We start from the raw sequence: 23,435 nt of genomic DNA, 5'->3' as shown, positions 1-23,435 counted from the left end.
GTGAGAGAAGGGAGAGAAACAGAGAGCAAGAGAAAGACAGAGACTGAAAGGAGGAGTGGAGAGAAGGCAAAAAGCAAAGGTATGGGGGAAGGATGAGAATGCCATTCTTCAAGTCCCATGCATGTTCCCCCTTATAATTTTACAATACCACAACAATTTAGCAATTATTGATCTTTTTTTTAAGCCCAAAAAAGTGCTGTAGTGGCATGGAAGGATTAGTAGGTGCAGGGGAGATAGGATAACATTAACTTCAAAAATGTATACCTTCTCATTCTCCTGGCATTCAATTAGTTTTGATGGCAATCTTTCACAAAAGATTCTATCAAACTAGGACTGTTCCCACAACATACAAACCACCATGTTGGCATACTTAAATCATCAAAGTTTGTAAAACTTTCCACACACCTTTTGGCTTTCCAAATTTATTACCCTGTTACCCCATGTTCTGACATCCACTTTCCTCACAATTTCCCCACTTCAGGTATTAACGTGTAGTTTTCCATTGTGAAATTCCCAAAATTGAATTTTGTTTCCTACCACCCTTTTATGGCATCAGCATCACATGTACACCCTGCCTAAGTCCCTCAAACAATAGACTTTAAAACAATTTTTGATTGTGCTATGATGACAGATTTTCAAAAAACATAATAATATTGCTGTGTTATAATGCTGGGGCAAAAAGAGCAGTGAGGTTTAATGTAATTGTCTCTATGCAATTACCCTTCCATGAAATTCCTTTTCTTTCCTTATTTACTTTTTTGCTGGTAGGTTTTGTCACCTCGTGCTTTCATTGTTTCTTCATTCTCCCCCCTCTTCCTCTATAGCTCCCTATGTGTGTTTTTATGACAGTTCGGTCTTTTAAACATATGAAAATAATGGAATTATAGAACTGATTTGACAATTATGGAAACTATACATGCACAGTATTTCTGTTTAGTGTACTTTATAATTATTAAATGGTCTTGTTATGAATTAGTGTGTACCATTCAATGATCATGAATGGAATACTAGTTTCCTTAGGATTTTGTGGGACTCTTCATTGGCCATTTTGTTAGTTGATGACGAAGGAGTAGAGAGGTCCATTGAAATTGTGGCAACCATGCTGTTTCCCATGGTTATGGAGCTTGCATGGTCACTAATCACAGACCAAAGAACCACAACCTTTCCAGTGTGCTGGCTAGGATAACACTGCTGGGTGTGGTAGGAATCTAAATCATCAATCAACAGTGAGTTTTTATCCATTCTACATCCAACCTTTTTTGGGCAATGTTATGACATTATAACATTACTCCGTATACACGAAGTGTTTTTTTTTCCCCCAAGGAGGATCTTTCGCAAACATGATGAAATGACTGCATGACCCCTTTTCAAAGGAAATGTGGAAAACATAGGATGGGTTGGATCCAAAAATTTTAAAATACCTCAAAATGAATGCTCTTTTGTGGAAGGGGTGCTGCATAGTTGGAGCATCAGCTGGGGATTTAACTTGCCATGAAACAGCAGCAACAATGAGATGCAGAAAATGTCCAGATTTGAGAAAGATCAGGGCTAAGGAAATTACACTTACATGTCTTTGAATTTTTGCATAAATTCTTCATTTTCCTCCTGAAGGTATTTGTTTTCTTTCTGCAAATCAGATAATTTCTGAAGTTTATTCTTCAATGTTGCTTTCAGTTTCTGCAGATCATTCTGCTGACAGGATTTCTAGGAAACATTAGGGCATATACTATAACAATATGAAAACAGATTGAACGTGGTATAAAAACATTTGACATACTTAAAACTTACTGAATCTCTCATCTTTTTAATCTCATTATGAAATTCTTCAAGTAATTCTTTGTTCTCCTTTTCTTGAACAGCAATTTTTGAAGTCAAATGTTTCATCTAAAACATTAAAAAGATAATTGAATTGCTTATTCAACATTTATTCACATCATTACAGCAAACATAAAGTTCACAAGTTTACATCAGAATTTCTTATGCCACAGAAGTGAGAGCAATATGGGCTATGCTGACACTAAAGTATTTTAAAGATTATGAAGAAAGCTGAGAAGAAGAAACAAATTGCCCAAGAAGACAGAAGGCCATAGCAGGTAACATGCTGGGAGTTTAAATTTGGGTATGTGGGGTCTTGTGTTGTGAAGGGTGGACTAAGACTTAACCTCCAATACCATTTTCCCCATCCGTAAATGACCCTATGGGGTTGCCATTGTCCTACTGGGCAATGGGACAAGAAACAGCCCTACAAGGTTCTCCTGAGTCAGAGGCTTAACCCATCTTCTCCATGGTTCAAATGGGGATCCTATGAACAAGCTACCTAAAAGAAAAAAATGTTGAGAACTCCACACATTTTCTTTGGCTCAAGTATAATTAGAAGGGAACATGGCATGGTATAGCCTGATCTTATCAGATTACAGAATGGGTACCTGCAAGGCAGACCACCAAGGATTTGAGAGTTAGGAGTGTGTGAAATAGAAGAGTGTGAAGAATTAAGCTTATAAACATCTTGAAACCTGTATGCTTATTGTACAAATAAAGTTTTATTTTGTTTTATATTAACCTGGAGTCCTATGATTTTGAAATATAAGAGCCTCATCCTCAGAGCCACATAGTCCAATGAAGAAGCCTTAGAGCTTGGGCACAATTCAGCGGGGAACAGTAAATAAAGTGTTTGGAATTGAATTCCTGGTGGCAGCATTACATACTTTAAGAGGGATATTATGACAAGCCCCTTGCTGGGGTTACCATAAGATGGCTGTGATCCGATGGCACTTTACACAAACACAAGCATGAGCTCTTTGCAGGTCCAAAAATAAAACATGTCCATCAAGTAAATTATCCAAAATTGTGTATTTGCAATGTACTTAAAATGTAGCCAAGATAGATGTTTAGCAGGTCAAGACTACGCATATAAGAGCTAACAGTTATGAAACCTGCTTTTCCAATTTAAGTGGTAGGTAGAACCTCAGCTTCCCAGAAAACAAAGCAGTTGATATGATACAGAAAAGTTTTGCTGATATACAGCAGAATATTATGTTCATCAGAACTCCCACCCAGAGTTTTCTTCCACCAGTGCTATTTGGGCCATCAGATATCTCCAGCAAAGGAAACCTTAGTTCGATAACATGTGGATTGACAGGTCTAGGACAAAGACTAGAGGGAAAGCAGGCATGTGTCATCCTGCTGTTATTAAAGCCAGAACAAATGGCTACATCTCCTGGAACATACATACATATACTTTTGCCAATTAGGAATAATTTTGAATGCTTCTGCTAGATATCTACTTCTTATGAGTCTCATATACAGAAGCACTGCATTCACACACACAGGCTGGGACCTTAAGATACTGTTCATCTCCATCGGATGGCTTATCACTAAGATTGATAGAGGAATTTGTAGTCACAGGATATATAAAGGAATTATGCTAGTACTGCACACTATGACTGCAAATCCAGCAAGTTCCCTTACTACTTCCTGGGGTACAGATGACTGCTGATGGGGTTTGGTCAACATGATCAAAGTACTTGTGGATTTATGGTGTCATACTGCAACTTGCCTCCTGAAACACTTCTAAAATGGAATGTTTCTCAAGAAGAAAGAGAAGAAGAAGAGATTTATACTCCACCCTTCACTACCAGAAGAAGTCTCATCGTAGTTTACAATCTCCTTCCCCTTTCCCTCCCCCCAAAAAACACCCTGTGAGGTAGGTGGGGCTGAGAGAGTTCTGACAGAAATTGCTCTTGAGCAAAACAGCTCTGACAGAGTTATGACTGACCCAAGGTCACATCAGTAGTTGCATGTGAAGGAGTGGGGAATCAGGGCTGGCACGTGGGAGTTGGTGGGGTAGGCGGTGGCCTGGAGAACTATCCTACCTGGGGTAGGTGGGAGTTGGTGGGGTAGATGGCAGCCTGGGGTGCTACCCCCTTACCCATGCAGAGTGCTCCTCCGAGTCTGTCTTGAAGGAAGGATCGGAGGAGTGCTGCACAGTGCACTAAGCTCTTTGGAGGCTTCCAAGCAGTGCCTTCGGAAGGTGCTGCTCAGCTGCTTTCAATCTGAAAGTGGCCAGGTGACGCTAAAACAGTGTGCTCTTCAGAGGCTTCCAAGGAAGACTCTGAAGAGATTAGTGCAGGGGAAAAGTGGCGCCATGGCAGCACTCTTGTGCACTACCCATCACTCTATAGTCCCCCGCCGCCCTGCACAATGACGTCACTTCTGGAGCTTGTGGGGAGTGTGGCACAGGGGTCTGCCTCAAGCAGCAGAACCCCTAGTGCCAGCCCTGTGGGGAATCAAACCCAAGTCTCCCAGGTAAGTGTCTGTGTACTTAACCACTACACCAAACTGGCTCTCTACAAGCTAGACCTACTCCCCAAATCAGTCTCCAGCAATCTATCTGTCAAGTTGGCCCTCTTTTGATGGAATGAATCTATCCTCCTGCAAGGTTCTTGGCATCTAACTCTGAGATGGGTAACTCTGGATTAGAGACATGAAAAAAAAAAATCAACTTTTTTTAAAAGGCATGATTTTCATTCTGCCAAAATTTTAAAAGTGTTGATACATTCCAGAAACTGTTCTGAGCCGAGCTTTCTGGTCTAGAAATTTCAGTAGCTGAAAATCATACCATTGGGGGGGGGAACCCTACTTGAAATTAAAACAAAATGTTTGTCTCCCTCCTCACCACAGAGGCAGCAGTATCAGGGAGGGAGAGAGTGAGGAAGGAAGGGAGAGAAAGCGTATGCTCTCTGATCCTCAGCTTTTTCGTGATGTACAGACCTGTTAAAATCCCAAACTGGTAACAATATTCCAAAAAATAGGGATAACTAAACCGTGCCCCTATTTCTTGTGCTGTGATAGCCAAGAATAGTTGGAGCCCTTGTGGTACATTGATACTCTCCTTGTCATGATGCCACATGCAATTACTTTGGTGGACTGGCTACAAAAAAACAGGTTGCTTACTTGTAACTGATGATCTTTGAGTGGTCATCTGGCATCACACCATTGGGATTTGGTGCCAGCGCCAATCTCGATCGCTAAACTTGAAAGCTGCGCATTTCTGTGCCCATGCTTCAGTGCGCATGCCCAGAAGCCCCACTGCGTATGCCTACCAAGGCGGGAGTGGACATCCCACCAGTTCCTTCTGACTGCTACATGATCTCAAAACAAAGGGACCGGCAGCAGTGGGGAAGGAGGGCGGGCAGTGTGACTGCACTGATGACCTCTTGAAGATCATCAGTTATAGGTAAGCAACCTGTTTATCTTCTTTGTGGTCTCTGTGCATCACACTGTTGGGAGATTAGCAAGCCACAAGAGTCTACCTGGAGGAGGGTGCAACGGTCCATCAGCAGGTAAGAGAATGTAGAACAGCACGGCCCACCAACGTATACTGATGTAAATATAAGTCCAGCGCATAGTGCTTCACGAAGGTATGTGAAGAGGATCAGGTGGCAGTCTTGCAAATGTCCTGGAGAGGAATGCCCCTCATGAAGGCCATGGATGTAGCCATGGCCCATGTAGAATGGGCCCGAATAGGACCTGGGAGATGCCTCTTGCCCAACAGGTAACAAAGCCTTATGGTTTCAGTCAACCATTTAGAAAGTCTCTGGGATGAGATCCGTTGTCCAAAAGATATGGGAGCATAGAAAACAAAAAGCCTGGAATCCTTTCGAGAAGGACTTGACCGATGAAGGTAAAAAGATAATGCTCGTTTGACGTTCAAGGAGTGCAGCCTCCATTCAGACTCACTAGCTGGATTTGGAAAAAATACAGGCAGATAAATTTCAGCATTTAGGTGAAACATGGATATCACTTTGGGAAGGAAGGTGATGTCTGGATGAAGCGAGACACCTTCATCGGTGAAGCGAAGGTACGGAGCGTTACACCATAGGGCTATAAGTTCACCCACCCTTCGTGCAGATGTAATCGCCACCAGGAAAGCCGTCTTCCAAGGCAAATGCTGGAAGGAGCAAGTAGCCATGGGCTCGAAGGGTTTCCGGGAGAGCATCTGTAGGACCAAGGAGAGGTCCCATGCTGGGGCAGGTTGCCTGGTAGAAGGATAAAACCTAGTAAGGCCCTTGAGAAATTTCTTTGTAACAGGATGGGTAAAGACAGAATGTCCATCAATCTGAGAGTGATTGGCCGATTGGCTGCCAGATACACCCGTAGGGACGAGATGGATAAACCTTTGTCCAACAAGGAGAGGAGAAAGTCGAATACAGCGGATAAGCCCATTGAAGGTGGATTGAGGGAGAGTGGGGTAGCGAACTGAACAAATCTTAACCATTTATAGGCATACGACTTTTGAGTGGATAGCTTCCTGCTGTTCAGAAGGATGTATTGAGCCCTGTCAGATAGCTGACTCACTGCAGATGCCATGCTGTTAGTTTTCAATGAGGTACATCGTGATGTACTACCTGACCCTGGTGGGTGAGGAGGAGATCCGCGGCTGGTTGAAGCTGATGGAAGATTCCCTTGGACAGGTAAAGGATCAGGGAGAACCAATGATGTCTGGGCCACCAAGGAGTGATGAGAATCCCTGTCAGTCGTTTCCGTGATATTTTCTGAACCCCTCTGGTAATTAGGGGAAATGGAGGCAAAAGGTAAACATGTCGCTGATGCCACGGAAAAAGAAGACCGTCCCCCATGGACAGGGGGTCCGCCCCTCCAGCAGAAAAGTTGGCATTTCCTGTTGCTGTGAGTGGCAAACACATGTATCTCCAGGGCTCCCCAGTCTAGAAAGATGGGCTGCAGAAACTTCCAATTGAGTTCCAATTCGTGGAGGGATGCTCCTCCTCGACTGAGGAGGTCTGCATATACATTCTGGTCCCCAGGAAGGTGTGTCACCATCAATGTGGAGCCCATTGCTTTGCAATCCTCCCATATGTTCAATGCCAACAGACATAGTTTCCAAGAGACTGTGCCCCCCTGCCTGTTGATATAGGACATAGCCGTTGTGTTCTCCGTCAGAATGGCCACCACCCTGCCCATAATCAATAGTTGAAAGGAGTGGATGGCATGGTGAATTGCCAAAAGTTCCAGAAAGTTTATGTGGTGGTGTGTGTGGTGCTGGGGCCACTTGTCCCCCACACAGAGGCCATTCATGTGTGCTCCCCAGCCCCAGAGGGATGCATCGGTGGTTACTGTGACTGATGGGGAAGGCTTGTGGAAAGGGGCTCCTTCCAGAAGATGATGTCGTTGTTGCCACCAAGTGAGGGATGTGAGTACATCCAAGGGAATGGTCATCTGACGGGATGGGGGATTGAAGTTGCACCTAAAGTGTCTGAGGAACCAAGGTTGTAAAATCTTCATGTGGAATCTGGCAAAAACAAGCACTGAAGTAGTAGCCACCATGAGTCCCAGGAGTTGCTGGACCTGACGTGCTGTAACGGTAGGGTTGCGTAGAAAGGCCTGGACCAGAAACACTATGTTGTCTGCTCGTTTTGGTGGTAGGAAGGCCTTGCAGGAACGAGTATCCAGTATGGCTCCTATGAACTGTACCCTCTGGGAGGGTTGCAGATGGGATTTCTTCTTGTTGATTCACAGTCCCAGCTCTTGTAAGAGATTGAGTGTAATGGAGATGTGTTGCAAGAGACGAGGTTTGGGCTCCGCCACTAGTAGCCAATCATCTATGTATGGAAACAGTGTTATACCTTGTAGTCTCGGGTAAGCTGCAATGACCACCATCATCTTTGTGAAGACTCTGGGGGCCGTAGAGATCCCGAATGGTAGGGCTCGATATTGGTAATGGGCTGTTCCAATGGTAAATCGTAGATATTTCCTGTAGGATGGGTGGATGCTGATGTGAAAATACGCATCCTGAAGATCCAGTGTGGCCATCCAATCCCCGCGATTGAGTAGAGGAAGAATGTTGGGTAGTGAGGTCATTCTGAATTTGTGGTAAATGGTGAACAGGTTCAGGGCTCGAAGGTCCATGAGTGGCCGAAGGCCTCCATCCCATTTTGGAACCGTGGAATAACAGGAGTAGAACCCGAGGCCCAGTTGGTTTGCGGGCACCTGTTCTATGGCCTGTTTGAGAAGGAGTGCCTGAACTTCTTCCTGGAGTGTGAGGGAAGGAGTGGTGGGGACGAAGGTTGGAGTGGGTGGGCTCTGAATAAATTTGATTACATAACCTTGACGGATGATAGACAAGACCCACTGGTCTGAAGTTATTCTGGACCATGCCTGGATGAATGGAGAAAGGCGAGTGTGGTCTGGAGAAAGTAGGTGGAAAGGGGGCTAGGGAGGGAAGGGCAGTCAAAGTCTCTGTTTAGGCTCAAGCGTGACTCATCGATGCTAATGAAGACATTCTCCGTGGGGACAGTGCCTGTTCTACCAGGGGCCGCAGTGAGGCGGGCTGCTCTATTTTTCTTGGTTTGCTTGGAGAATTTGGCACAGTGAGCGCACGAGTCAGTCCTGTGAAGTTCTCCGAGGCAAAGTAGGCACAGTGCATGACCGTCAGGTGGGGCAATTTTACTCCCACATTTGGTACACCTTTTAAAAAATCCCCAGCGTCTTTCCATACGAATGGTGAGGGGGGAGGGGGGAAGGTGAGGGAAGGAGTTTCTTCCTCCCCCCTTTCCCACTAGAAGGGGTTGAGACGTTCCCAGAAAAAAATAGTAATATATGATTTACCATTCCTACAGGGAAAAATAGCAGGAGTGTAGACTAATAGAAGTGAAAGTTCACTGACCGAAGCGAAGAGGATCAACTGATCTGAGTGGCTGTCAGAAGAGAACTGGTAGGTTGTTCGCTCCCACCTTGGTAGGCATGCACAGTGGGGCTTCTGGGCATGCGCACTGAGGCGTGGACGCAGAAATCAGCAGCTTTCAAGTTTACTGATCGAGATCAGTGCTGGCGCCAAATCCCAACGATGTGATGCACAGAGACCACAAAGAAGATCTGAATCTGCAGTCCAGTATCACTTCCATTTTGACTATGTTTACACTTAAGTGACCATAGAGTTCCCAGAGAAATTCCTGACAGATAATTAGGAAATAAATTAATGTTGAATATTTACCATCATGGTAATGATGACCATCTTTTGGATGACTAGAATTACAGCATCATGAAAAGCATAAAAAAATCCCATCAGATAGCAGTACTTCACTAGATACCCTTGCATTTATTTGTGCTATTACATGAGGCCCAACTTTCAACAGACAAAATGTTAAGTGTTTTTATATGCTATTCCATCTATAGAGTTTATTTGCTTCCATATAGATATTGAAAATTTACTTTAGCTTGCCAAGATGTTAAATCTGCCTTTGTTTCTGCTTCTTGCTTGACTAATTCTTCAAAGCGTTTTTTATTTTTCATTATTGCCTCCTCTATATTTTTTATCTTGAAACAGAAATCACTGTAAACAGCTTCAACTTCTTTTAACTCACTCCTGAAAAGGAACAAAAGTCAAACCACTCATCTATCTAAACATAATTAGAATTAATTGAAAACATATCTATTAACATAATAACATATCAAACCTAACAGAGTAATTTGATTCTAGTAAGACATTTAATCTAATTCATCTCGTACTTGTTTTATTTATTAATTTTTTTTAGTTGCTGCTCACCCAAAGGGTCTCATGGTGACTTACATTAAAAGCAATATGATAAAAACAACATATAAACAAATAACAAATATTAAATATTAACATTAAAATATTAAAACCCATGACTATCACCAAACCATTATTCAAGCAACCTAAACATGTAATTACTCTCCAAAGGTCAACCTAAACAATTCAGCTTTGCATGCCCTGCAGAAAATGAACAAGTCCAGCAGTGCACAGGTGTCATCTGACAGTGCATTCCACATGGCAGGGGCCACAAGTGAGAAGACCTATCCCCTGGTGACAGCCAACCAAGCCATCCTGGAGCCAGGCACCAGCAAAAGGCCCCAGATGTTGACTGAAGGGAGTGTAGGGGCTGCAATGGGAGATGTAGGTATGATGGTCCCAGACTGTGAAGGGCTTTAAAAATGAACACCAACACCTTCAATTGGATCTGGAGACTAACTGGTAGCCAGTTCAACTGACACAGAATTAGAGTAATATGAGCTGATCATGATGTTCTAGTAAACAACCTGGCAACTGGATTCTGGACCACCTGCAGTTTCCTAAGCATTGTCAAGGGCAGGGCTTTTTTTTGAGAAGGAATACAGTTCCATCTGCCTTGGTGTCAGGGGCTGTGGCCTAACATACAAATGAATTCCTGCTGAACTTTTTCTACCAAAAAAGCCCTCAAGGGTAGCCCAACATATAGTGAATTGCAGTAATCCAGTCTAGAGATGACCATTGCATGGATCAATGTGGTAAGGTCTAACTCAGACAAATCAGCCAGCTGGTAAGCCTGATGTAAGTGACAAAATGCTGACTGTGCTGCAATAAACACTTGTTTACCCAATGATAGCACAGAATCCAACCACATCCCGTCTCTTTATTTATTTTATTTATTTATTTATATTAAGATTTATACCCCGCCCTTCTCACCTAGGTGTCTCAGGGCGGCTTACAACACAGTAATTAAAACAATTTCAGTTTAAACAATTAAAATACCATTAAACCATAATTTAGTAAAAACAAGATAGAATAAAAACCGGCGGCCTATAGATACATTTTTTCATCCAGGATATTTTACATTGTCAGTTAATATCATAGGCCTGCCGGAAGAGGACTGTCTTACAGGCCCTGCGGAATTGCCCTAGATCCCGCAGGGCCCGCACCTCCTCCGGCAGCTGGTTCCACCAATAAGGTGCCGTTATTGAGTAGGCCCGATCCCTGGTGGATTTTAGGCGGGCCTCCTTTGGCCCGGGGACTACCAACAGGTTTTGTGAACCTGAACGTAGTACTCTCTGGGGAACATGTGGGAAGAGACGGTCCCTAAGGTAGGCAGGTCCTAGGCCATATAGGGCTTTACAGAGTCTACAGTTGTCATCTGGACACCATCTAGCATCTCAGTCTTTCCCAGCCACATGACCTCCATCTTGGATGGATTCAACTTCAGTGAGCACTCCCTTAACCACTGGACTACCACATCCAGGCATTGGAATAGTGCAGAGAGCTCTGCCACCAAGTCCTTATCCAGCAGGTTGAAGAGCTGAGTGTAACCAGCATATTGATTACACCCAACTCCAAACTTCCTGATGATCTTGGCAAGAGGGTGCATATATACATTAAATAACACCAAAAATGTTTGGATCCTATGGTACCCCACAATTCAGGTATCACTGAGAATACCTCTTCTCCTGGATAGCAACCCTCTGAGAGCATCCCTGGAGGAATGAGGCGAAACAGCTGAGCAGTACCCCTTACCCCCAATGAAACAAGGAGGCTGATCAGGATCAAATGGCAATTGTGCTGAAGGCTGCAGATAGGTCCAGAAAAATCTACAAGGCTTCTATGCCTTTATCTAGATGTAAACTGAGATTGTCAGCCAAAGCAACCAATGCTGTCTCAGTCCCAAAGTCAGACCTGAAGCCCAACTGAAAAGTCTCTAGAGCAATGTCACATCCAGGAAAACCTGGAGCTGCTTGGCCACTATTTGCTCAATTACCTTCCCCAGAAAAGGTAGATTAGACACTGGGCAGTAAATGGCCAGCTCCTTTTTAAAAAAAATCTTAGGAGGGTTTCTTTACCAAAGGTCTAACAATTGCCTCCTTAAGGGAGCTGCAGAAAAAGTCTTGTGAGGGAGACAAATTCATAATACGTCTCAAATTCATAATATATCTCCCTGACACCCTGAGCCAGTCCAAAAGACTCATGAATGAGGATCGCTATGCCCTCAGTTCAATGTTGATGGAGGATTGAGTATCCTGTAGGAGTAATGTCAGTGAGGGGAACTACCTTAGCCTCACCACCCAGTTCTCAGTCAAGCACACCAGGTCAAACCATCCCTCCAGGATAGTCTCCTGGAGAATTGTGGTCTTATTTCTTACTGACCTGGCATTACACAGCAGCAAGGTTGAAGAGAAGAAAATTAACTATGCATGTATACTGTCATTTCTTGGGATGGGATGGAGATTACAAGGTTTTGAGCATTTCCATATCTCGTCACCCTTCATGAAACAAATCTCCTCCCACCAGTATATCTCCCTCTCCCCCTACCGCTATTTTACAGGAATAGCCTGGCTAGCAGTGTGCACCTAAGTGTGTTGATTCAGAAATAATGTCCAATTGAATCCAGTGAGCTTTATTCTCTCTAGTAAGTAAAATTAGAACTGTAATCTTAGCCCTTCTTCAACTAGTGACATGCTTGTATTAACAATCAATCAGGGTAGTCAAGGACCACTTAAATCAGTGACATAACATTCAGAGTGATGAGTGGGATGAATCTACAAGACAAAAGAAAATGTGAAAATGTGAATTACATTGGGCTGACCTCCTGTAACAAGTTGCTTTGCATGTTTTGTAACAAAAATCAGCAAAAAGAAACTTCCAATGATTTTCTAAGGCCACAAAATATCAGCCAGATCTTTAATAAAGCATAAATAATAGGTGCGAGATGGTCATTAATAATTTCAAATGATTTAATATTTATACATATACTCTACTTTAGCATAGGGCTCCAAGCAGCTTGCTATCCAGACTGTTGATCATGCTCACTCTTACTTAGCCTCAGTTGTTGTTGTTGTTAATTATATTTGTTAATCACCCTATCCCAGTTTACCTACATAGCCCAGAGCCTATGCCATGTACAATAAAGGCATACAGTATTTGCTCCTGATGTTCTTTTGGTATTCTCTGCCCATTTCCTGAAATAGTGGAACATTTATAAGTGCTAGCTTTTTTCATATAAAACATGGCAGTAACAAATCACACAATCCCACATCAAAAAGATTATGGCCTTAATCCAGAGAAAGTTATTTGCCACCAAGTCAATGAGATGGTTTAATCAATACAAGCTTGAATGTCACTGATATCAATGGTTCTATAAAATACAGTTTAATTAACTTTCTCTAGAACAGAATAATTCCTAATAAGGATAGCCCAAAATGTGTACTATGCAGTGCCACAGATTATCTTGTTCATGAAGATAATATCTGTATTTGAATATAAGGTTATCATATTTGCACTATGTAAATAAAAACTGCACAAATAGAAACTGTAAGAATATTCTAAATGCAATTCCCCAAGCTGTGGTGGCTACTGATGAGTGGGATGAATCTACAATGCATTTTTCATTTCTTCAGTATCACCTGGAAACAACACATATTGACCAAAATCAGGGCTTTTTTTGAGCAGGAAAACATAGGAACACAGTTCTGGCTGGCTTGGTGTCAGGAGATCTGCCTAATATGCAAATGAGTTCCTGCTGGGCTTTTCCTTCAAAAAGCCCTGTACAAAACAATGGTGATATCAGGGGAGGGGCCTAATATAAAAAATGAGTTCCTGCTGGGCTTTTTCTACGAAAAAAGCCCTGACCAAAATTGTCTGTTCATGCTGGCAATTTGATGTATTCCAACCACTATAAAAATAAAGCAGTCACCTTCTCATTAATTCTTGCTCAAATAGTCCATTCTAGCATCAAGAAGTTTTACTGATTCAGTTAACTGTTATACCTATGTTAACTTCTGACTGAGCAATCATTTCATCAAGGAGCACAGAAGTTTAGTTCCTAGATTTAAAAAATCCATACTAAGAGGAACACAGGTGTCCTCTGGAAAGGCTCCTCCTCAGAGTAAACACAAAATGGCCTGGCAACTGCAATGGTATTAGAGCCATGGAATCCTGGTTACTGACCAATGAAAGTGTTTACATTCACCCCAGTTGAAAATTTGGAGCTCCAGTAAATCAATATTAGTTTTTTTAATCTGACAAAATCCAACTGTCTTTTATTAGCAATCAGAATGCTAACCTGAGGTGCAGATTATATTTTACTATAATGTAGTTGAAACAAAAAATGACTCTTTCCTGGGGAAATTCTGGATGATCAGTGTTCTGAATTAGAGCACTAATCACTCAAATTTATATGGCAGAATACAGACTCCTGTACCACTTGTGGGATAGGGCTGAGTATAAATCAAAAAATTAAATTGAATTAAATTAAATTAAATTCTTATCTAAATAGCCTAATAAAATAAGCACAGATGGCACAGCCAAACCCTCACAAAGAAGTAGTTCTTTTCTGAGATACTTCCTATTGCATTTCCAGTTCAGTATTAATGCTTGCAGCAAAATCTGAAAGCATTCAAGGATAGGATATAAGAGACAAAATAAGAAAAATGAATGTATTTTAAATGCTTAAAATATTTGCAGTTTTTAATCCTGGAAGTAAAAGCTAAAGTCTAGTAGGTATAAGAAACATCACAGCAAGTATCATGAGACCCATGAACATGATCCTGGGGAATCAATGTGTAGACAACTTGGACAAAAAGTAGGAAAATGGGATTTTGCATTGTACACATTTATTTTTTTAACATTTTACACTAATTTTGCATATGTACACGGTTTTGTATTTTTTTTTTACATTTGAGATGCAAGTGTTTGAATTTGGCTTGATTTTTTCCTATTTTCCAAATATGCTTGCAATTGCTGACTCAGTTCTGGATTAAATGATAGGGAGTTTGCTCATCACAAAAGGCTACTTGGGAAACAGCACTTTAGAAGTTTAAAATGTACTTACTCAGTACGATTCAACAACATCTCAGCTGCTCTTCTTTTCTGATACATGGATATTTTTTCTTGTTCATACTCTTCTGTAATTTTTTTATGTAAGTCTCTGACATCCAGAAGTTTCTGATGAACATTATCATATCTAGTTTTTGTCTTTAAAAGAAGTATAGAAATTACATTGACAATGAAAAGATGAATAGCACAATTATTCTCACTCATTCATGTAGAGAGAAGATATAATGCTATAACTCTTACATTTTTTCCCATTTTTCTATGCAGTATTAGAACAGGAAAGAAGTTAAACTGAAATAATTTTCTACTGGAAATGTTCGCATATCTTGGGTTTAAAGTTGTATAGTTTTGGTCAAACCTACACACTATTGTTGGCCTTTGCTTTCAACAGATTACCACATTTTTGTTTCTGATCTTATGAATTCTGTTGTAATTTGTATGCGTTCAGATGTATGTTCTAGCACTTTGACAAAGCTACAAACAAGAATTTTGAAGGAACATATGTCAAGTCAATTGACAAAGTTAATATTTATTTGATTTACCTCTTCATAAGTCTTTTTAATTTCTTCTATACAATTATCTTCATAATTCAGCTTTTCTCCCAGCAGAGGGCTGTATTTCTTCATGAAGTCTATGTTCTCCTGAATTTTTGCATTAGCAACTTCTATTTTTGTCAGTTGGCTTACTGCATCCTGCAGTTGTTGATTTTTATCCTCGAAATGCAACTGTAATTCTACAATATCTTGAGAACAATTCTCCCATTCTGTAGAAGAAAAATTTCTAACTATACAGCAAATTACATCTATGTCATAAACAGATTAAATATATGATGGGAAATATTATGAAATGTAGATATGAGTACAAAAAAATGGATTCAGATCATTGGTCATTAATCAATCAAGCATATTCTTGTTTTCATTGGTTTTGATGGGTGATTAAATGTACCCAATGATGTATTCTTTCTCCAAGGGATCCTCCATGGCAAATACCAACTATATTTTAAAAGAATATAAAAATTACAAGACTAACAAAGGGAGTCAGCTGCACACTCTTCTTGTCCGTTAAAGTGCTGTCTTCTAGATTTGAGTACAGTAGCACCTTAGAAACCAACAAGATTTTGGGGGTAGAAGCTTTTGAGAGTCAAAGCTCTAGTCATCAGCTACTAAACTTTTGGCTCTCAAATACAGATGAGCATGAACTGGCTAATAAACTAAAATTTGTCACAAATTTTTGTTGGTTTGTGGTTCATGAAGCAATGTTTGTGGACCCAGCATGAATATTTCACAAATTTTAGTGCTGTTCTTGGCAGTATGTGAATGGATAGATTTCCAGACATACTGTCTCCACTCAATGAAACTGTCTATAAAACTCTAAAGCAACAGTGGGAGTGGAATTCTCCAATAGGAGCTCTCCAAAACTTAACAGGCACTGCTACTGCTGGCTGCCAATAACAGAGTTCCCATTCTGCTCTGATTAGAAAGCTATATATTAGAGATAGGCATAAATCAAAAAGTGAACTGCAGTTCAAGCACAAACTGGGCTAGTTCATAGTTCATTTTGAACCAGTTTGTTTGGTTGCACCATGTCCAAACTGGAAAATGAACCCACCTTCACCAACAAATCACACCATCCCCTCCAGACAACATGTTCACCATGGGGGAACCCACAACCGTCAAGGGGATCCCTGACTCTCACCTCCAGCTTTGGAAAGGGGGGGGAGGATGATGACTTCCCCAAAGGCTGGAATGCATTGGCTGCAGCATACCTGGCATGACTTCTGATTGACCTGATGAAGCCAGTCTTCTCAACAACTGAGGGAAAATGGGAGAGCAGGGCCACCTGGTGGGAGCAGGGAGGGGGAACAAGTTCAACAGGGAAGAGAAGGGTCAGAGCTGGGGAGGAAAAGCATGAATCAGGAGTTAAAGAGGGTCTGCTGGAACAAGAGAAGAGACTCCCTTCTCCAGGAGAAACTGTGAGTGCGTTGTGGGGAGAGGAATCTTGGCGACTGAACCACCCTCTCTTACATGGTCTGAGGCTCAAAATGACTAATCTCTGAGAACCAAAGCTAGAATTGGAACCCTGGAACCCACTTCTAAGCAAGGTGGACCCACTCAACCCACAGAACTGGACACTACTGTATATTACTGCATACGCTCAGTTCAGTTCCACACCCTGTTTGCATCACAGTTACACAAAGAGGCAGGGAACCTGTTAAGTCAACTAGCAGAGCATATTCATTTATTCTCTCCTGATTATGGACTTTCCCCTGCTGGAGTTTGGGTGTTAGGTGGACTCAGAACTCTGAGACATCCTGTCTCTCTGCTCACACCAAGCAGTAGGACTGAGCTACTGGATGTTTTGGCAGACTGAGGACCCATGTTCTACATTCTCCTGAGTGTGAACTACTCTCCCAGCTGGCATTTGGGCCTTAGGTGAACTCAGGGCTCTTTGTCACCCTGTCTTTCCGCTCATGCTGAGTGGTGAGGTACAGCAAGTGGGTGTCTTGGCAGAGGACCCATATTTTGATTGTGATTCCTCTCTCCTGCTGGTGTTTTTGCATTAGGTGGGCTCAGGGCTCTTTTACACCCTCCTGATTGTGAACTCCTCTCCCCTGCTGGGGTTTAGATGTTAGGTGAACTCAGGGTCCATGGCCATGCAAGAGAGGTTGGGCCAAATCATAGCCTTTCATGACCAGTAATCCAGGGGATTGGTGTCAGTGGGCTCAGGGGACTTGGCAAGGTACCTCTGCCAAATCCTCCTCCATTGCATGCCTGGCATCCTCACAGCTTCTGATTTCCCAGTTCACTACTGATAACCAATTGTGGGGCTTCTACCTGGTTGGGCTCTTTTGAGGCAAAGGTGCCAGGCTGCAGTTCCTCCTCCTCCCCAGCCTTTGCTACCCGCTGTTCCCTCTGGCCACATCTGTTAGCCTGTAGCCTCCTCACTCTTTGCAGAGCTCACATTTCTACTGCAAAAGATCTGTGTTTAGGCAAACAATGATGCTGTCAGGTACAAGTCCCTGACAAGGATTTGTCTCTAACTTGTGGTTCAGAAACTGTCTACTGATTTTCCTAATAGTACTGTCCTTGGTAATGAAGAGTCACTTATCCAAAGTATATTCATTCATCCATAACTATACTGTTTTAGGTGTTCCTACATGTATTCATACACATATACTGTATTAACCCATGTATTACAATACCAGTATTTACTAACTCTCATATATATTCATTGTATTATTTTAAGACTTACGTAGATTATTGCTGGTAACAAAGGAGGCTGCAGTAGAGGGTAACAAAGGAGGCCACACTGCGGGAAGCAAGGGCCTAATCTAGTCTCCCTGGTAATGGAATATAGGTACCAAAGAAAGATATCTGCAAGCTGGAATGTGACCTTGGAGAAGAGTAACATTGGAGTCTGGGAACTAATTCAAAGACTTTTGAGCAGGAGACATTTAGGTGGGAGAAATTATGGGATATTAACCTATAACTTATATTTGGGCTGTAACTTTTGTTTTGTGCCAGTCTGGCAAGACAAGAGGTCTGGTGTGCATATATTACAAGTATTTGCTACCTGATTCTTCATTAAAAGCTTCTTTTGCATTTATTCAAGAAGTCTTGTGATAGATTCTGGGCAAAACAGATGCCTTTTATCTGGGTGTCATAGAATTGCCAGGCCCTGGAGAAGCTCTGACTCTTCTGATGGGGCAGGGGAGGGGGAAGGCTAGATTCTGTGCCTCTTAGTCACCAGCCAGCTGCAGCTGAGCAATCAGACAAGGAATCACAATTAGGAGGCTATGAAATGTGTGTTTCATCTCTCATCCCGAAGCTGATGGTCAGTCAATTGCCCTGTTTCCTCCAGGATCTCCAGGTCCAGAAGAGCAACATTGCCACAGGTATAGAGGGGATTTACAGTCCTGATGCAGCTCAGCCCACCTCAGAGCTCAGCACTGGCAATCAGTTGCAGAAGAAGGAGAAACATTGCCAGAGATGTGAAGTAGTTGTCAGAGGTGCGACATAAGCTTTGAAGCATTTAAAAGTATGGGGGAGGAGCTCTTCAGCATGTCTTCAACATGTTCCTTTAGTCACTAATCTGCTGCTGTATGAGTCTCACTTTTTGGAAAATTGACCTTGCCCTGTTTTGATAATTCTTGTATAATTTATGGAATCTATTTATTAAACTCTGGCATCCTGCCTCTGATAAACAGTTCCTATTATCTGCCTGGGTTAACTCTGCATATTCTGGCACCTGCCAGAAGCAGAACACTGGGGGGTCACAGTCTATACAAGCCAACTTGGTCGGATCACCTAGCCCTTAAGGCCCATATGGAGATGTCGCCCCAACCCTGTATGGGCAGAGAGCCTATTTTGGCTTGCCCTCGGGGCCTGATGGACCCGGAACGGTTCCAAATAGCCCTGAGGGATCCCTGGCCCACTGGCGATTCCCTCGATGACCTGGTGGAAGTCTGGCAAGACCAGCTATCCAGGGCCATCGACGAAATTGCACCCCGGCGCCCTCTGCGCCCTCGTGTGAGGCTGGCTCCATGGTACACCTTGGAGTTACGCCAGCTGAAGCAAGGGCTCAGACGACTAGAGAGGTGGTGGAGGCATACTCAGGACGAAGTGACGAGAACATCCTATAGAACGTTTATGAAGTCATATGAGATGGCAGTCAAGGCTGCAAAGAAACAATACTTTGCAGCCAAGATCGCATCTGCAAATTCGCGCCCAGCACAATTGTTTAGGGTAATTGGAGATCTTATAACACTGCCACAAGGCAAACCAAACGTTAGAGAATTGGAGATAGGCTGCGAGGCATTTGCGAAATATTTTGCAGATAAAATCTCGTCACTCCGCCAAGACCTACCTATCACATTAGATACAGTAAGTGAAACTGAGGCTCCGCGCCTGTCTTCGGATTTACTGCTGGACCACTTCGACCCACTCAGCCTGGAAGAAGTTGATGGAATTCTCTCTGCTGCTCGCCCAACAACATGCGATCTGGACCCTTGCCCCTCTTGGCTGATTAAATCTTGCCAGAGGGAGCTTAGATGTCCTTTATGGGACATCATAAATAGATCCCTCTTAGAGGGGCATTTTCCAACGCCTTTGAAAGAGGCCTTGGTCCGTCCCCTCCTGAAAAAATCTACAGCAGACCCGGCTGAATTGGCGAACTACCGACCGGTGTCTAATTTACCATTTTTAGGTAAAATTATCGAGAGGGCAGTGGCGTTGCAGCTACAGAGATTTCTAGATGACGCTTCTGTCCTAGACCCGTGCCAGTCTGGCTTCCGACCGGGTCACGGGACGGAGACGGTCTTGGTCGCCTTGGCAGATGACCTCCAACGGCAACTGGATCGAGGCGGTGTAGCGGTGCTGATGTTATTAGATCTGTCGGCTGCATTTGATATGGTCGACCATCGGCTACTGATCCACCGCCTCGCCGACACTGGGGTTAGGGGGTCCGCTTTACAATGGCTCTCCTCCTTCCTCATGGGTCGGGGACAAAGGGTGGCGATTGGGGGTGAACGATCCCAGAGGCACACACTAGATTGCGGGGTGCCTCAGGGAGCAGTCCTCTCCCCGATGTTATTTAACATCTATATGCGCCCCCTTGCCCAGATTGCCAGGAGGGTTGGGCTGGGTTGCCATCAATATGCAGATGACACCCAGCTCTATCTGCTAATGGACGGCCGGCCCACCTCCGCCCCGGGAAACCTGGATTGGGCGTTACGGGCTATCGCAACGTGGCTTAGACTGAGTGGGCTGAAGTTAAACCCGGCAAAGACAGAGGTTCTCTGTGTGGGTCGTGGCACTCCAGGAGGGGAAATATCTCTCCTGACCTTCGATGGTGTGCAGCTAAAGGCGGCGCAGCGGGTGAAGAGTCTGGGTGTCTTGCTGGAGCCTTCATTATCAATGGAGGCCCAGATAACAGCCACTGCCAAGTCAGCATTCTTCCATCTGAGGCGGGCGAGGCAGTTGGCCCCTTTCCTGGAGCGTCGGGACCTAGCAACGGTGATCCATGCGACGGTCACCTCACGATTGGACTACTGTAACGCCCTCTACATGGGGCTGCCTCTGTGCCGGACCCGGAAGTTACAACTAGTGCAGAACGCGGCGGCCAGGCTGTTGCTTGGTTTCCCAAGATGGGAACATGGTCGGGGCTACACGAGCTGCACTGGTTACCGATTGTATACCGGGTCCAGTACAAAGTGCTGATTATTACCTTTAAAGCCCTATATGGCCGAGGACCGGCCTACCTGAAGGACCGTCTCTCCCCGTATGAGCCCCAGAGAGCACTGAGGTCAGTAGGAAAAAACAGACTGACTACCCCTGGGCCAAGAGAAATTAAACTACAGAACACTCGCACACGGGCCTTTTCGGCTGCGGCCCCATATCTTTGGAACCAACTCCCAGAGGAGGTGCGGGCCCTGCAGAACCTTGATCAGTTCCGCAGGGCCTGCAAGACCACCCTCTTTAAATTAGCTTTTATGAACAGCTGAATTATAATTCTACAACGAAGAAATATCCGCCATCAGCATTAACTAGAATAGCGTCAATGATAATGTTATGGTTTGCTTTAATTAATGCTCTAACTGGTTTTTAAGGTTAAATTAATGCTCAATTTTAATGTTCTTAATGTAATTGTTTTATTAATGTACCATTGGTCATTGTGTTGTTTATTACTGTTCTATTTATTAATGTACCCTTGGTCATTGTGTTGTTAGCCGCCCTGAGCCTGCTTCGGCGGGAGAGGGCGGGATACAAATAAAATTTTGCTTACTTTACTAACTTGTACTCCCCTTTATTACAGAGAGGATGCAACCTGATGGTGATGCCTACCTGCAACCTCTCTGCCAAGGTCCTGACCTGTGAGAACAGCCAGAGGCCAGTGCCTGGTCCAGCCCTTGAAATAGGGGATGACTTGCCCCAGGCTGTTCATATGGGTGCATGGGATGTCAGTGGTGTCCTGGAAGGGCTTGAGAATATGTGCCATTTTGGAGAGGGTCAGCCGGTCATTAGAGCTAATGCTGAGCTCCTCTTCCCCATGAAGGTTGGTCATAGAGGAGATGAGATCCTTGTGCTCCACTAAATGAGCTGTCATGGCATAGGTGGAGTTCTTCATCCTCTTGTGCAGTAGACAGGCAGACTTGAAGCTGTGTGAGAAGTCTGGAGCAAGGATGGCATATCAAGGTGTGCAGGATCCCAGCTGGCCTTGCCAGTGCTAACCAGTCCCAGAGCCTCTTCACCACTGGTTGAAGTATGTGTGCCAGGCAGATGATGCCCTTGAGGTGCATACATTTCACCTTTGCCAGTATGCTGGCACTGGCTTCCGTGACCATGTAAGAATGGATGTTGCTGCTGCCACCTATTCCCTCAGGTGTCTCCCTATCACAAGTGATGACCTTTTGCGCCATGTGGTCTGCATCCATCCACTGCACTTGGAGCAGAACCACTTTGTAGCTCAATGGCAGAATTGTCCCCTCCTGGGGCTTAGACTGTGCCCCAACAGTCGTACTGGCAGCTCCAGAGGTCTGTTGTGGTGCACAGTTCTGCCTTGCACTCTGGAGGCATGAGCCTTGAGCATCACCATTGCAGCTGGTGAAAGGCTATGTCCTCCACAAGGGAGGAGGGTTGGCCATCCACAGCAATCATGTCACCAATGAAGTGAGTGCCTGCTTCCCAGGGGTGGAATTCTAGCAGGAGTTCCTTTGCATATTAGGCCACACACCCCTGATGTAACCAGTCCTCCAGAAACTTACAAGGCTCTTTTTTGTAAGCTCTTGGAGGATTGGCTACATCAGGGGTGTGTGACCTAATATGCAAAGGAGATCCTGCTAGAATTCTACCCCTGCTGCTTCCTGGGCCCTCCTCACAATCCTTTTGACCTCTTGGAGGGTAGCACACTTTGATGTCTCAACTGCAGCAGTCCCTGCTGAGAGGGAGGGAGTCTTTTACCTCTGGTGGAAACATAGTTGGGTGCACACTTTGCAGGTGGATGCTGAACAAATGTTGGGGCGGGTTTGAGCCCCTTCAGACATGGGTTCAGTACACCTGGTACTCTGCCACACAGGGGTCACTGTCAGAGTTCTGCTCTCCAGAGAGTGTTAACAACTGCTGGTGACTCTTGGCAGTGCTACTAACAACTTTTGCCCCTGCAAAGAGCCCCATGGCCAGGAATGGATCAACGGCAGGAGGCTCCTGGACCCCTGGTGATGCCCTGTTAGGGCCCTGCTCCAGTGGCCTGGCAGGATGGGTTTGATACCCAGTGGTAGAGGTCTGTAGTATTCAGGGTGTGGAGGACTTCCTTCCACGATGAGCACCCTTCACACCCACTGTCACCCTCACAGCACAGTGGTGCTCACACTCAGGAGGGGTGGGAGTGAATAAATGTAGAAGACCCTTGGGGGGGGGGGGTCTGTAACTGGAACCATCCCCAATGTAGAGTTCACCACAGGTTGTGTCAGCCTGGGAGAGGGGGGGGGGCTCTGAGCTGTGGGCAGAGGACATGCTTCCTTTATTTGTCTGTTGCATGTGGGGTGCCCACAAAGCTATTGCCATGTGGTAACTTTGGGGATCCCCTGTCAGAAGTTTCTTGTCATGTGTGCTTTTCTGTTGTTTATCAATTTAAATGGAAAACTCTGATTTCCACTGGTCTGGTGGGACAAGGGTTCCAGCCAAGCTGTTGTGGGATTACTGTGAGATGTCCCTGCCAAAATCTGGGGATATCTGCTTTTCTGTCCTTCAGAGCCTGCCTTTGGAGAAGTGGGTGGTTGAAAGCTTAGGAGTGATGCTTGCCTTGTTTTGTGTGTCTGGCTTGA

General features: G+C 44.1%; 1 protein-coding gene across 2 annotated transcripts in view; it reads right to left on the bottom strand.

Moving 5' to 3' along the window:
* Nucleotides 1-23,435, bottom strand: part of CCDC178 (coiled-coil domain containing 178) — a 298,788-nt gene that overhangs the window by 262,327 nt on the left and 13,026 nt on the right. For both annotated transcript variants that reach the window (XM_060243840.1, XM_060243841.1), the window contains exons 5-9: nt 15,157-15,377; nt 14,613-14,755; nt 9,229-9,382; nt 1,789-1,884; nt 1,568-1,704 (exon numbers count right to left, since the gene is read on the bottom strand). In XM_060243840.1, coding sequence (XP_060099823.1) covers nt 1,568-1,704; nt 1,789-1,884; nt 9,229-9,382; nt 14,613-14,755; nt 15,157-15,377 — 751 coding nt within the window. The remainder of the gene's footprint in view (nt 1-1,567; nt 1,705-1,788; nt 1,885-9,228; nt 9,383-14,612; nt 14,756-15,156; nt 15,378-23,435) is intronic.

This window comes from Heteronotia binoei, chromosome 7 (assembly GCF_032191835.1).
Source record: "Heteronotia binoei isolate CCM8104 ecotype False Entrance Well chromosome 7, APGP_CSIRO_Hbin_v1, whole genome shotgun sequence".
NCBI classification, from domain to species: domain Eukaryota; kingdom Metazoa; phylum Chordata; class Lepidosauria; order Squamata; family Gekkonidae; genus Heteronotia; species Heteronotia binoei.
Note: the sequence above shows the minus strand (reverse complement) of the source record. Positions and strands in the feature narration are given on the sequence as shown.